General features: G+C 47.9%; 1 protein-coding gene across 1 annotated transcript in view; it reads right to left on the bottom strand.

Moving 5' to 3' along the window:
* Positions 1 to 551: 551 nt before the first annotated feature.
* Positions 552 to 16,296, bottom strand: part of LOC144168795 (uncharacterized) — a 53,235-nt gene continuing 37,490 nt past the window's right edge. Inside the window, exon 5 of the mRNA XM_077697762.1 lies at positions 552 to 850. Coding sequence (XP_077553888.1) covers positions 824 to 850 — 27 coding nt within the window. The 3' untranslated portion in view covers positions 552 to 823. The remainder of the gene's footprint in view (positions 851 to 16,296) is intronic.

Here is a 16,296-nt window from a genome sequence, read left to right as displayed (position 1 = left end):
GGCGAGCGGCGTCGGCGTACCTCCCCAGGAGGAAAGAGGCGAACCTCTTTCGCACCTCTGGGAAGGTGATGTTCTCCGTTACCTTGATGTTGTTTATCTTTTTTTAGATTTGAAATTTTTCGCACTTGCGGGAGTACGCTGCATGCGGCTCGCCGCAGTTCACACGAGAGGGTGTCGGATGGACAGTTGTCGCTCGGGTGATCATGCTCCGCGCATTTCGCACAGGTCGTTCGACCACGGCAAGTGGTTGCACCGTGCGCGAACCGCTGGCACTTCCCAGACAATACAAACAAATCCTGAGCACGTCCCAAGGACGTTATATTGAGAACATTAGGATGTCCTCAGTACGTCCTCTTCTGATACTCAATTGGTATGGAAGAGGTCCTCTTATCCAGCCTTAGCACATCCTCAGAACATCCTCAAAAAGAAGCCACGGATGATTACAGTACATTCGCAGGACTACTCTACGACGTCAGGACATTTTGAGGACTACTTTCTAGCCTTGTTTTTTTTTGCTAGGTGTTATGCACAGGGTGTTCGAGAAAGGAGGGGCCTGGACTTAGTACTGCCATCCCCGAGGTATTTGTGCAGTGGACTCTTTGGCAAGGTATGTCACTTTGTATATCTCCAGAATCTCCACTTGGTAAAGCCTTTGTGTGTAGCATTAAACTAAAACCAGTACTCCCCAAGCCTCCTCGTGATGACACAAGTATGCAGAATATGCAGGTGATGGTGATTTATTGCACAAGTGAATGCATAATAGTGCAAAGGGAGGCAACACATGCTGTGAATCGTCACCGGAGTCCACTGGAGAGTCTAGTAGTCACTGGAGTCCCACTGCCCCAACGACCTAGAAAAATGATACAAGCACAACAAATTAGCAAAGCATATACACAAAAATTTTCTCTGTGCACTGGGCCTCGCCATTTTTTAACTAACGATGTGCCAGCTTCCAGGCATTTCTTGGGGACTACGGGGTGAGCAGACAATAGCGCAGTCACGCTGTTGCGCCGTGCCGTGCTTGGTTATCAGACGTCCCAGTGACATCGAAACTCGGTGTCACTTATTCGATGTGTAAACAGCGTGAACTTTAACAGTGCTTTAAGGGGAACGTTCAAAGCGTCGAGGAGCAGCCAGCTTTGCCCATTAATTCCGTTCTCAACCCGCTAAGGCGACAAACGTGCATGCTGTCCTGATGGGGTTGCCTGTGAGGATATGTTTCGCCATGCCACCAGGACGAACGCCCAACTCTTTATTACCAATTGACATTTACTTTCTTCATTGTGGGCAGATTGCCGTCATTGCCTTTACTTGGCAATGCACAGCAGCTACCCGTCCGGGCGTCATTACGCCGTTGTTCGCTGAACCAACTATCGGCATTAGCGCCAAGTGCCCATACAAGAAATGTGTTAAGTGCACCACGACAAAAGTGTCTGTATGTTACTCACTTCACAAATTTCCTGCATCCGTCGAGAGCCGCCGTGAATGGGTTGTCGTGCTGAATCGGAGTGTTCGAACCTAGCAAATTTGCGAGTAAGTACGGTCCTACGCTTCTTTGGAAGCACTTTATTCACTGTCATGCTAAATCATTATCGCACGTGTCTGCTCTGGAGGCATTCTCTGTTCATTTCATCGACGGGAAGGTGGTACAAATGAAACCTACACCTATGCTGCAGCTCGGGTACGCGAAAACGGCGAACCAAAAGCGAAATAAGAGTATTGCGGTGGCGGAGCATGCCCATTCGTTTTCGTAAATCGCTAAAATGCAAAACCACTTTAAACGTGCAATATTTAGCAAGAGGGTGAATAAACAGTGCTTCCAAAGCAGCGTACGACGGTACACACTATCGCAAATTTGCTACTTTCAGTCTTTCCGCTTCAGCACGACGACCCATTCGCGGCGGGACTCAAGGGATGCAGGAAATTTGTGCAGCAAATAGACTCCCCCCACGCGGACAGTTCTTTTGCTGTGGTGCACTTCATACATTTCTTGTATGAGCACTTTGCACTTGCGCGGATTATTGGTGCAGCCAACAACGGCATAATGATGCCCGGATGGATAGCTTCTGTACATTGCCAAGTAAAGGCAATGACTGCAATCTGCCCTGAATGAAGAAAATAAATATCAATTGGTGATAAAAGGTCGGGTATATGACCTGCTGGTGCGGCGAAATGTAGCCTCACAGGCAACCCCCGTCAGGAAAAAGCGCGGGCAGGGGGGCACGCCACCTTAGTGGGTTGAGAACGGAATTAATGGGCAAAGTGGACAGCCCTCCAACGCTTCAAACGTCCCCCTTTAAGCACTGTTAAACTTCACGCTGCTAACATACCGAACAAGTGACACTTACCAATTTTCCATGGCTGGGACGTCTGATAACCACGCACGGCACGGCCCAACAGTGTGTGACTGCGGCGGCGTCTGTTGGCCCCGCAGTCCCCAAGAAATGCTCACCAGGTGGTGCATCGGTCGCGGAAAAATGGCCAACCCGGCCAAATTCTTGGCTATAAAAAAAGAGGCCTGCAATCATCATCATTTGCGTTTTGGTGGCGTTTTTCCATGGATGCGTTTTCCAATTCTGTTCGCCCTGCCTGTCTTAGCGTGCATATGTCTTTGTCGTTTCGTCGCCTTTTTTCCTTTCTTTATTCCAGCAATCTGTTCGTTTTGTTTATTGCTGAGAATAGCTATCGATATACATTTTTGTTTTCAGAAAGTGCCATGCACGCTGTGGTAAGATTTATAGATGATGAAGACAAGCGTCTCCACATTGTTCCTGTGGACGCCGTCGTAAACTTTCAGCCGAAAGATGAGCGTGACTTTAATAAGAGTACTTTGTACAATGTGTTCTGGCAAGACCTGGTAGAAGCTAACACGGGCATGTACCGCGCCCAGGTGCTTATGCTGGCAGGTAAGATTTTTACTTCGGTGACATTCACTCGGTGCACATGGTAATTCATTTGTCTTATCGGGCATTTTAATATTGTGTAGCAATGAAAGAAGAGCTGGACGCTCGCTTGGCAAGCAAGAGGCTGCCGATTCCCAAGTTCCATGACCGTGATGAAGACAGCAGCGATGAGGCGGTTGGAGATCTTAGAAAGGATATTCTGGTAAGCAATCCGGCATAGACAACATCCTTCATTACTGTCGCGAATAGGGAGACTACAAGCTGTACAGGATGGTTTGTGAGTGAGTAATCCGCGTAATAATTGACGGCGATGTACACAGTACTGAGTTGAAGCATACATCCATCGTGTCAGGGCGTGAATATATAGACTACGATTTGTACATGATGTTTGCAGAGCTAATTAACGGTACTGTGGAGTACAGATTGAGCATAGATATTCGGCATATCATGCGTTCCATTATGTCAGGGCAGTATGAAGTGAAGCTATATGGTTACGGTCTCATCTATTTTTGTTGTTCGTCTAGGCTGCATGTGTCCTTAAAGCGTGAGACGTTGCAAAACAAACGTCCTTGTATGTCCCCTTGCGTTGTATAATGTGCTTGACACTTCCAATGATAAAATGCTGAGAAAAACTGTCGGCAATGTCCTCCAGAGCATTAGGATGGCTGGCAGTTCTGCCAGCTCTGTCTCCACTGGGACGGCTGGCAGTTCTCAAGGACGCAGTGTGGTAGATCCTATTCTTGTGGATTTGAGTGACCTAATTTGTAACTATTGTATTACTCTTTGGACTAGACAAAAAAGCAGCGCTTAGGGAAGCGACCCGCTGCTGATGACATGTCGTCAGACACCGACGATGACAACCTGTGCTCATGAACTCAGCTACAAGAGGCTCTGACGAATAAAATGTGGCGAGAGGGCCCGGGAGTTAGAGAAGCAGAACAAGGCTCTGCTTGAACTTTTGGCCTCACAACAGAAATGCCTTGAGGCCAAAATTTTCAACAGTGAGTGATAATGATTTTGTTTTTTTGCTAAAGTAGGATTTTTTATTTGAAATATATAAACATATATGCCATGAAATTCTTGTTTGTAGTCGATCATCAGAAAGACGACCACACCGTTGGAGCAGCTGCACAACCAGCACAAGTCCGGGAAGTTGCAGATGGTAAGCTTTCCCATATCAGGCAGTGTAAAAAAATTGAGAGCTTAGAATGAGTAAAGCATGTAGTTGTTTTTTGAGCTTTCCTAGAAGTAGCCTACAGCAAAAGTGTTCAATATGCAACCTAAGGTTATTCAAACCGTTTGTGGACAACTTTATAAATGCATGTCTGGGTAAGACCAAGCACCACATGCATGCATGTGTACCATTCCAATTTGCATGGCTACACAGAAAAGTTTGTTCTGTGAATTGATTATGGATGTCATCTTCAGTAAAGTTAGAGACGAGCAGATGAACTTTCTGTTTACCAATTGTCTGACAGTCTTGTGTGCTTAATTGGAGAGGCTACCTGTAATGTGCCAGTTATTCATAAGAAGTTGCAGCCATCATTACTCTTTTCTTTCTTGGCTTATGTCCGATTCAAGTAAATGTATTTATGCAAACCAAACATTTTTCACAGTAAATACACCAGCTAGAGGGCCAGCTGACACGATGCCAGCAAGCTCAGGCAAGTCTTGCTTCTTATAGTTTAGTACCATGGGAAAAAGATTTGAACACTTTGTGTGTCTCATGTGTTCAGCAGTGCCTCGGGCTGAAGTGCACCAACCTCCAAGTGCTGCCGCAGCAGAAGGAAGTTCAGGTAAATTTTTATAAGCACGCATTTCACCTCGGTTTGGCGTAGTTTTGCATTTAAAGGGACCCTGCAACACTTACCATCGACTACTCGGAATGTATTTTTGGGTAAAGTCTATTGTCCCAGCAATCTCCAGGGGGCGGACGTGGTGGTTCACACTCCACTTCGGCTCCCGTTTAATGTCTCAATATTTGTGAATCTTCGGCCCCAGCTTTCAACCGAACTCATCATCGAGCGCCCAACCACCTTCGGAGCGGATCGATACCTACATCAGCCAGGTGCGACCATCGGAACTCGATTAGTTCACCCTACCAACTTCGACACCTCGCCGGCAAAGCTAGGCCTCGTGCAGGCCTAGCGACACCGACGCACAATGGATGACGACGACGACGCGCACCCGCAGCCGCCGAGCCTGCCGGCTGCGTCTATAGACGCGGACGCTGCCGAGACGATGATGGTTGGATGTTTATAGCGCAAGGCCAACTAGGGCAAAGAGCGCCAAACCAATGGTTATGTATGACAGTTGAAGATGTAACCCCTAAGATTGCTCAACAAGACCAGAGATTAAAATAGTAAAATCAGTAAGACAATGAGGATTGCTGGTGTAAAAGGCCAGGGTGTGATAGTGCAGGGCATGAAACTATGTGCAAGAATTACGCGTGATAGGAAATAAGCTGTAGAAATTTGATTTCGCTAAGAAACCTAAAAGTGCGTTGTAGAGGGACTATGGGATCATCCGCTAAAAACAGTGCTGGATGTAGTGGGATGCGTTGTCTGTATAGTCGTGGGAAATATTTGTGTCTTGTTCTGTGGAGTGCTCTGCATGTAATGAGAATGTGAATTATGGATAGGCCCTCCCCACACCTGCTACACAAGGGTCTTGGAGAACCAGTGAGCAGATGGGAGTGTGTTGCGTGTGTGTGGCCTATCCGCAATCTAGCTAGTGCAACTTCAATGAATCTGTTGTGTGAGTCAGTAGTGTATGGTCCTAGGTGTGGTTTAATTAGGTGTAACTTGTTGTCTGTCTGTGTGCTCCAGTCGGCTTGCCAGGTTCTGCGAAGGTGTTCTCTTATGTATGGCTTGAGGTGGGTGTACGGTAATTTTGTAATGTCCACTATGTTTGTGTGTGCCGCAGTGGCGGCCATTTGGTCTGCGGTTTCATTTCCTGCAATACCACAGTGACCTGGTACCCAACATACAATCACTTCGAGATTTTTGGCATACGCTGACATTAAAGTATTAAAAACTAGATTTATGACGTGATTTTTAGAACGCTTTGGGATGATAATGCACGTACAACGCTGAGTGAATCTGTGTAGATGATGGACTTTTGAATGTGATGTTGAACAATATGACCAGCAACAAGAAAAATGCCATACGCTTCCGCCATGAAGATGCTTGAATTTACATGCATCGATGTAGAGGCCGTAAAGTTGGGTCCGTGCGCAGCACAAGACACCGCGATGGAAGTTTTCGATGCATCACTAAAAAATTCTGCAGCCTGGTATTTTTGCTGCAGATACTGAAAATGTGGTGAAATCGCGATTTGTGGTACCCTGCTTTTCTGTAATTGTGTAAAAGACAGGTCACACAATACAGGGCGAACTTGCCAGGGGGCTATAACGTCAATGGTAGATGTTCTGAACGTGTCCAAAAAGGAGATACAGTTCAGAAGCTTCCCTTCTCACCCTAAGTGAGAAAGGTAGAGACAGAGATGGGCGATTTAAAAACAGCTGTGACGTGGATGTATCCATAAAAACAGGTTTAAAAGGATGGTTGTCGATTGATGATATTTTACAAGCATATAAAAGATCAACATAAATTCGCTGGTACTCCAGGCACCACTTGTCACACTCCACATACAGGCTTTGGACAGGGCTTGGACGGAAAGCACCACACGAGAGGCGAAGCCCCAGTTGCAGCACTGGGTCGAGCATTTTTAGCGCTGTTGTTGTAGCCGACCCGTAGACACTACTGTAATCCAAACGAGACCCTACCAAAGCGGTATAAAGGCGCAGCAGGAGTTGTTTATCTGCACCGTATGATTGGTGAGACAGGATTTTCAAAATATTCATTGTTTTTAGACATTTTTGTTTGAGTTGTTTGATGTGAGATATGAATGTGAGTTTTTCATCCATCACCACACCCAAAAACTTGTGTTCCTTTTTAACAGGGATTGGGTCACCATTGAGGTTTATTTCAGGATCGGGCTTACTCCACGTCTCCTTGAGAATACGACACAGGTACTTTTTGTGGGATTAAGTTTGAAACCATTTTCGTCTGCCCAGCGAGAGAGTTTCTTTACCCCAAGCTGGACTTGACGTTCACGTATGGATATGTTACAAGATTTAAAAGATATTTGTACATCATCGACATACACTAAACAGGAGATCGATGGCGGCAATGCTTTCCGAAGCGAATTCATCTTGACGATAAACAGAGTGCAGCTCAAAACTCCGCCTTCAGGCACGCCATTTTCTTAAATGTGAACTCTGGACAGTGCAACCCGACTCACTCGAAATGTTCGTTTGTACAGGTAACTATCAAGAGTGTTCAACATATTACCTGTTACACCATACGATTTTAAATCTGCAAGGATGCCGTAACGCCATGCCGTATCGTATGCTTCATCGATGTCAAAAAATACTGTCATGCAATACTGTTGCTGTATAAAGGCATCTTTGATGTATGATTCTAATGCAACAAGCTGATCATTTGTTGATCGCCCTGCCCGGGCCTACGGTTTATCATCTTCTCGAGGAGCTTACACAGGCAGCTTGTCAGGGCGATGGGACGATAACTTGCTGGAGAGGAAGGGTCCTTCCCCTCCTTCAGAAAGGCCACAACTATGGCCTCCTTCCAAGACCTCGGAAGCTGCCCCGAAAGCCATATTCTGTTGTAGAGGTGTTGGAGTGTCTCAAGAGTGTCTGCGTGTAGGTGTTGTATCATGGTGTATGTAACGCTGTCTGCCCCTGGAGCTGAGGGCTTACAAGTGGCAAGAGCAACCTTCAGCTCATGAAGTGTGAATGCAGAGTTGTAAGCAGAATTTGACTTGTTCTTGTCTCGTAAGGGCTTCTTTTCTGCAGATGTTTTGTGTTGCATGAAAGTATTGGTGTAGTGTGCTGAGCTGGAGACGTGTTGGAAGTGTTGTGCGGGTGTGTTAGCCTGGTCTTCCAGTGTGTCCCCTGTTGTACTAACCAGGGGCAGGCTGTGTGTTTGTTGTCCTTTTAGTTTTCGTATACCTGTCCAGACTTTGTGTGTGTCTGCGTATGAATTGATAGAAGTGAGGAAGGTGCGCCAACTCTCCCTTTTCGCCTCACGGCGCACTCGCCTCCGAAAAGCCTTGGCCCGTTTAAACGAAATGAGAATATCTGACGTGGGGTACCGGCGAAGGACACCCCACACCTTGTTCTGGGCCTCTCGCGCCCGCCTGCAGTCCTCGTTCCACCAGGGCCTCCTTGGGGTGCGGGACCCACTGGAGGCCTGGGGAATGGACTTTTCGGCGGCGTCGAGGATGTGCGCCGTGACGAGTTGGCCGGCTTCCTCCACGTGTAGGTGTTCTATGGATGTGTGGTGTAGTTGAGATGTTTGTGTGAATGTGCTCCAGTTTGCTTTTGATTCATTAAACCTTTTATGGGAAGATGGACTGCTCGGGCCTATACCTATATACGTTAATGAAGTGGGGAAATGGTCAGTACCATATGGGTCTGTGCCCACACCCCACTCAAGACATGGAAACAGAACTGTGGAACCAATAGCCAAGTCAAGATGTGAGGATGTATTGTGTCCTAAGTTATGGTATGTAGGCTGTTTTTTGTTGAAAAGGCATGCTCCGGAGGATGTAACAAACTTCTCTATCAGGCGACCTCGGGCATCCGTTATAGAGGAGCCCCAAAGAGAGTTGTGCGCATTAAGGTCGCCTATTAGGCTGTATGGTTCGGGCAGCTGGTCGACCAGCGCCTCGAAGTCAGAGCTCGAGAGTGCATGATCAGGAGGAATGTAAATGGAGCATACCGTTATCAACCTATTAAATATTATCATACGGATTGCTACAGCCTCAATGACAGTGTTCAGAGTGACAGGGTGGCAGGCGACATTGCGACACCTCCTGAAGAGTGTGTGCAGGCAGCCCTGTGCTTTCTGAATACCATGTACCTATTTAAGAAATTTGTTTAGAATTGAGGTGGGTTTCCTGGAGACACATGATACTTGGCTGACTGGCATGCAGAATCTCATACATATCGTCAAGATTTTTAAGAAGGCCTCTGCAGTTCCACTGGATGATGTTTTCTGTTCCCATTATTTAAATTTAAGAATACCTGGAGTGTGTGTGTGTTTGTTCATGTGTCGTCTTTGGTGCTGTTATTCTAGGATTTTTAGGCTTTTCTGTCGGCTTGGACATCGGAGGCCGCTTGCGCTGCGTTGCAGGCAGGAACGGCGTGACATCCATCTCCTCGTCGGATGCCAGAAGGGTGCATGGCGGACCAGGCCCCCCGGACTTGGCCCCCTTTCGGGAGCCCTTCGTTTGAGCCGTACCGCCGAGGGCGTCCGGGGCACCAGAGGTGGCACGGGAGGTGCGGTGGCGGTGGGAGCCGATGCGGGGCCCCCGGTGTCCATCCGGTCGGCACCCTCCAACAGAATGGAGGACGGGGAGGCAGAGGCGGGAGCGGCACCAGTCCCTACAGAAGAGGTCACCACAACCGCTGCTGCCTCAGCAAGCGGCGTGGCGACGGATTGGGCTGCCAGAGGAAACCGAGGGGGGGCAGGGGAGGGACCAGGTCAGACTCGCTGAACTGGGTCCCTGTGGACAACAGACGCCGCTCCGCCCCCCGGCGAGCTGCATCGGCGTACCTCCCCAGGGGGAAAGAGGCAAACCTCTTTCGTGCCTCTGGGAAGGTAAGGTTCTCAGTGACTTTCACCTTGATGATCTCGTTCTCCTGTTTGAATTTCTCGCATGTTCTAGAGTAGGCCCCGTGGGGTCCCTGGCAGTTGGCGCCAGTGAAGGTTTGCGATGGGCAGTTGTCAGATGGATGATCGTGTTGTGCGCACTTGGCGCATGTTAGTCGACCACGGCAGGCGGTAGTGCCATGCCCAAACCGCTGGCATTTAAAACACCGGCGCGGGTTGGGGATGTATGGCCTGTCGGGGCAATGAATGAAACCTGCATTTACTGATTCAGGTACTGTGGAATGGTCGAAAGTCAATATTACATGTTTTGTTAGGATTTCATTGTTATCTCGACGGATCATGATACGCTTCACTGCTGTCACACCTTGGTCCTTAAGGCCTTCCAACAGATCAGTTTCAGTTTCATTCATCAGATCTGACTCAGAGATCACATCCTGGGAGCTATTAAGGCTGCGGTGGGGGATGACCCTGATGTCGAGTTCTGCGATGCGAGTTTGAGTCAAGAGATTTGTAGCTTGTTGCTTGTCATTCCCTTCTACAAGAACTTCTCCTGTTCTAAGTTTTTTGGCTTTGTAGTAGGATTGACCAACAATGCCCGCAAGAAATTTGGAGATCAGGAAGACAGACTTTGTGGCAAGGGGGTTTGACGCATCAACAGATTCAATTACCAAAAATCTAGCATAGTTGTCCGGCTTTGGGAAACTCATCGTTGGCAACAGAGGAAACGATACTTCGGTGCAGCCCCTTTTAGGGGGCCGATCTTTGAATTTAGAAAATTTGGAAACCATATATCATAGTATAAAAGCAGGGAGACGGGGGTACTTTCTCCTTTGACCTTTCCCTGGTAGTCAAAGAGGTCCCGGAGCTCCCTGCCTGGTAGACAGGCAGGGAGCCCATCGGCCGGAGCTTGACCAAGGCTCCGACGGCCACCGTTTACGGCTTCTACCCTTCACCTTTAAACACCTCGCCACGGTTGGACACGGCTTATGTATGGGAGCTTGGGGTCCGCGGTGTCGCTGCTCACCGTCACCATGAATACGCAAGGTGCCCCGTGCGGGGGGAAATGGTTTAGATAAGAGGAAAGCGGACCCAAGAAAAATCTGTGAGGTCATCACGGTCGCTTTGGTCACAGACGAGGTCCCACAGTGAGCCAAAGCATCCCTGTGCGGTGTGATCATTGGCGATAGTCACGTGAAATTTCTTTGCCAGTCAGGCTGGTATTTGTAGCCATCAGTCGGGAGCTACACCTTCAGTTTTCGAGGGCACAATGTGCCCAGGTTCTCGCGAGGAATATCATGCCCATATTTTATGTGCGAGACTTTCCCGTGCTTTAGGTTGGTGAAAATGGTTTAGATAAGAGGGAAGCGGACCCAAGAAAAATCTGTGAGGTCATCACGGTTGTTTTGGTCACAGACGAGGTCCCACAGTGAGCCAAAGCATCCGTGCGCGGTGTGATCATTGGCGATAGTCAGGTGAAATTTCTTTGCCGGTCCAGGCTGGCATTTGTTGCCATCAGTCGGGACCTACACTTCAGGTTTTCGAGGGCACGCGCGCCCAGCCTCTCGCGAGCAATATCAAGCCCACATTTTAAGTGCGCGGACTCTGCCGTGCTTTACGTTGGTGGAAATGGTTTATATAAGAGGGAAGCAGACCCAAGAAAAATCTGTGAGGTCATCACGGTTGTTTTGGTCACAGACGAGGTCCCACAGTGAGCCAAAGCATCCGTGCGCGGTGTGATCATTGGCGATAGTCAGGTGAAATTTCTTTGCCGGTCCAGGCTGGCATTTGTTGCCATCAGTCGGGACCTACACCTTCAGTTTTCGAGGGCACGATGTTCCCAGGATATTGCGAGCAATATCATGCCCATATTTTAAGTGCGCGAACTTTGCCGTGCTTTAGGTTGGTGGAAACGGTTTAGATAAGAGTGAAGCGGACCCAAGAAGAATCTTCGAGGTCATCACCGTCCGAATACAAAACCCTTGCGTTTTCCAAGTGCAAAGGAATACATGATGTGACGCTCTTCATTTACAGGCTTTAGTGGTCCAGCCGCAGTGTGGCGTGGCGTCAGTCGTGTTCATGTTCAAGGTCCTGCCTCGCTGCACCGCCTCGGCGGTTGCGCCGAGAAAGCGACGGGCCCTGAAACAGAACCTGACGCGTGCTTTGAAGTGAATGCCAGATGTGTTCATCCTCAACCCTGAGGTAAGAAGGACTAGCAAGTGCTGGCTTGTTCCGTTTAGGTTTACAAAATATACAAAGCAGTGCAGCTGCGTTTTCCATGATTCAGCAACACGAAAGCTCTGCGAGATGCACTTTCAACTTTGTGCTATTCTCAGTGCTAAGAATACCGACAGAACTAGTTAGACAATTCATCCACAACATGCTTTCTTGGTCATGAGAAAAATTTAAAGTACGTCGCCACCATGAAAAAGGTTTTTTTAAATACAGTTTCTTTTCTTTTTAGATTTCTAGCATCCCCAAGCATTCGGAAATGTTCTGCAGACAGGATCATATTGTTATCTTGTTTACTTCAAAAGTCATAGTCAATTTTGTAAGAGTTTATGAGCAGTTCTGAAACCAAAACTCAAGTGGTCCGGTAACAGAAACTGATAACACAGTGAATATGAGCAGCATATATCGAAAATTTTCTGGTGTGCTTTATTCCGATACGTAAAAGTTAATTCAAATACAATTCCTACGGCTTCTTTTTTCTAGACATTGATTTAAATTTCATATGGGAGATGCATGACGCCGCAAGCGTCTCTGTTGTGTACTTCGCGCGTTTTATGCTCCCGCTTTGCATGCTACCAGGCTCGTTCTTTTTATAAGTATCATTCTTAGTAGAAGCAGTTCAGGCTAACGCGGTGTGTGCAGCAAAAGTTTCAGGACAATTGGTACACAGTGAATGTTTCACCTGATGACCATGTGGACATGAAGGTATTGGAGAGTGCTGCAAATCTTGGGAACTTGGAGCACATTTGTGAAGTGCCGCTGCGATCACCTTTACTCCGAGGTATTACGAATATAGGTATGCAGACCACATCTGTTTTGACACAACTGGCCTGAGTTGCCCAAGACGTCCGTGTGATGTGAGCCTGCCCATCCTTTTTTCATCTGTGTGCCACTTACACGATAACATAAGAAGAGTAGGTATTTTGAGGGAAGCTTGGTGGGTTGAAATAGCCCATCTGCGGCTGTTCCAACATGCCTACTGACAGACCCTTGTTCATGCGGCCGTTGTCGAATCAAAGAATGCCAACATCATTTCCACACAGCTAGAAGGCATCTCTTTGCTGAAGAGCCACGCAGACACGAGCCAAACCTCCACTGAGGAACCCGATGCTGACGAAGCACCAGCTCCACTGGTACCAGCTGCCCTCGATCACGTCTACTTTGCACTGTGTGAATGCAGAAGTAGTAAAGTGTAGAGGACGCCACCTGTTCATTGGAGTAACTGGGAGGTGGCGCCTCCACTCTGTATAAAGGCACTGGTGGGCATTAAACGGGGCTTTTTGCTGTTCGTGAACTGCGCGTTGTTGGGTCATTCTTTGCGAGGTTCACGCCCACATTCGGCCCGGCTAGCGGCGTCCGCGCTACCCAGGCGCATCTCTACATGGTGTCAGAAGTGGGATCCTGCGACAACCGTGCAAAATGCAGGATAACCCAACCGCCGCCTCCGCCGTGACCGCCAGCTTCACGTTTCGAACTCCGCCGCAGTTCACTTTCTACAACCCAGCCCAATGGACGCGTTGCTTCAATAATTCGAGGATTACTCCTTCGCCTCAGTGCTGTCCTCCGCCCCCGAAGAAAGCAAGGTACGCACGCTCCTCTACTGTATGGGTCCCCAAGGTCGCGAGGTGCTTTCGTCTCTCCTGTCAGACGCCGAGGCCTATCGCTCGTACTCCGGCGTGACGAGTCTTGCGGGATATTCTGTACACCCCGTCAACGAGGTATACGAATCGAGCAGGTTCCACAAGCGCACGCAAGCGGTAGGCGAGTCAGTCAACGCGTTTTTCACGGCGCTCCGAAATCTCGTGAAGAAATGCAACTACGCCTCTCGGGCAATTGACGACCGGCTGGTTCGGGACAGATTTATCGTAGGTTTGCTTGACTCTCGCTTGACCGACCAGCTCTGCCGCAATCCAAAGCTTACACTGGACGAGGCGCTCATCCAAGCGCGTCAGTACGAAGACGCTGAAAATGAGAAAAGGCGGCGTCAGGGCACCAGATGCACTGAACATCGATGCTGTTGCGAATAAGCAGTACCAAATGGCTGCCGCCCCAGCGTGCGAAACTGCACGAAGTAACGTCTGTCAGCCTCTCGAGTACCGCGCTGGCCCGAAGTCGGCATGCGATTTTTCCGGCCACGCCCCTCATCCGCGATCTGAGTGCCCAGCATGGTGGGCCACATGCAACCACAGTCGCAAGAACGGACACTTCGCGGCGGTTTGCCGCTCGAATAGTACTAGGCGCTTAAGCCAAATCCAGCTCTGCGCCCTGGATGTATCGCAAACAGAACGCCGGCACGTTGTTGTTCATGTCAACGGACGCCTCCACTGCTAAGAATGGGCAGATCTTCTGTTTTCAGAAACTGTTACCAGCATGCTTACATTCATATAGGACAACGGTGGCCTCGTTGAACCTTTTCCTTTTGTGCATGCTGTGCTTCACTCTGCTGAGAAAGTAATTCGCACCAGCCCACCACAGCACAACCAAATGCAGGCACTAACCACGTGAGTTTTCCAAGACTTTGCTCAGCAATACAATGCTTTGCTTCTGGCCATGCCACACTACCAGGAACAACCTCAGCATGTCCTCAACCTTACAAAAGTTGTCAGAAGGAAATGAATCGTGCTCCGGCTATGAGCAATCACTCGACAAATCACCGAGCAGTCCAGAGGCACATACCTGAGGCATGTGCTGACAAAGCAGGTGCTGTTTGCACATCAGTAGTTCTTTTTGCAACGGGTGACAGGTTCTGCTGCTCCTGTGACATCTCCTGGTGCACAGATCGTCTGTTACAAGGAAGTCTTGTCTGCTACAACTTCCAGGCCAGCACTTTACCCACACAGTAAACATGTTAGAGCGCTGTTCATGTATGTACTGTTACATCAAAAAACATCACAAAACAGTCTTGCCACCAGTAAGGTGATAATTCTCACTGGCGTACCTCACTACACTGCGTATACTTACATAAATATGTAGAGACAGTTCTAACACTTGCTTTGATGAAGCGCAGCTCTCTCTGCACAAACTTGTGAAGTAAATTTAATGTATGACGAATTAGTTGTAATGAAAAAGTTTTCCGAGAACAAAGTTTATTTTCAAATTCGAAAGCAGCAAGCACCCTGCCATTACTAGGTAAACGCAGAGAAATTATTCAGGTTTTTGTTTACTACAAGCCCACTTTTCTGTCGGCCTCCTGTTTCTCCCTTTTTATATTTTAAATTCAGGTTTCGACTGACATTTTTGTTTGGCCTTCTCAATAAATTTATATGAATCCAGGTTCCCACTGGGTGATGCAGACCATCTGCAGAAATGGGGCTAGGCCATGGGGCGAGAAAACCTTGAGCCCAAAAGCCACCACAGGCTTTGCTTGTGGTGGCCTGCAACGGTGGGGCTATGTGAGGATGCAGAGCCATCACTGTTCGAAGTCCCCTTAAGAAAGCTTTGGTGTGCATGTGTACATGCTCACTTTTATGCATACAGGCAAGAAACGTGACACACAACCAAGATAAAGTGCATTATTCCATTAGAAATTCAAAACAGTATGGAATTGTCAAGATCATACAAGTATATAGAAGCAAAAAAACGTGAAAACAATACGGTTAAAGAATATGTTAAATCCCATGCTGCACATGATGTCCCATTTACACACAACATTTGGTGTTTTGGAGTCCCAACTGCTTTCCCGGTCTTATTGCAAATGTTTGCCATTTGAGGAAGCTAGAAACTATCTCGTTAACTTCTCCAGAAAATCAAGATGTCATGCATTGTAACCTCGTGCGCTGCAACCAATCCCGGTTATTTTGCTGGTGCACTGTTCCTTAAACAGCTGTTCCACACTTGCTACAAAAGTTTTTTTTTTTTCCTGTCAAAATGTTTATGATAAAGCTATAGAACATTTACTCAATGTGCAAGATTTTGGTAGACCACAGATCACCACTTCGAGATCTCTTTTTTTTTTTAATTAACAGTATATGCAATATTACATTTTGGCACATGAATTAATTGTTAACAGCATTTAGCCAATAGTGTGAACATAGCTTTTATACCGGGTTCCACATGGTTACAATCAGAAACGCTCCTGCACACTGCTCTTTACAGCCCATGTCGCAAGCAACTGGAAGGCCTGCCACACCTCCCCACGACTTTTTATTAGGTTCCGCTGGCCCTGCAGCTGATGGCTCTTGACTCATCAGGCAGAGGTGCACAAGACACGAGAAAAGGTTAAGACAAGAGTATCATATCCAACGGTCAACATGTTTTGATGCAGGCAATGGATACAAAGGAGAGTCCACGCACACAACGCTACCAACAGCAGGATGGAGTGCAATTTCCGAGCAGCGTGCAGAATGCCAAAAGGAGTCATGACCATGCCTACAGCTCTCCACAACAACCTGAAGACCGAGTACAACTAACAGAAAGTTTGAAAGCCGCCAAAAAAATGAATTAATTGGCTGGGGGCAAGAGCAAGG

Source organism: Haemaphysalis longicornis, unplaced genomic scaffold (genome assembly GCF_048455015.1).
Source record: "Haemaphysalis longicornis isolate Haplotype H1 unplaced genomic scaffold, Haemaphysalis longicornis Haplotype H1 scaffold_2, whole genome shotgun sequence".
NCBI classification, from domain to species: domain Eukaryota; kingdom Metazoa; phylum Arthropoda; class Arachnida; order Ixodida; family Ixodidae; genus Haemaphysalis; species Haemaphysalis longicornis.
This window is presented reverse-complemented; position numbering and strand designations above follow the sequence as displayed.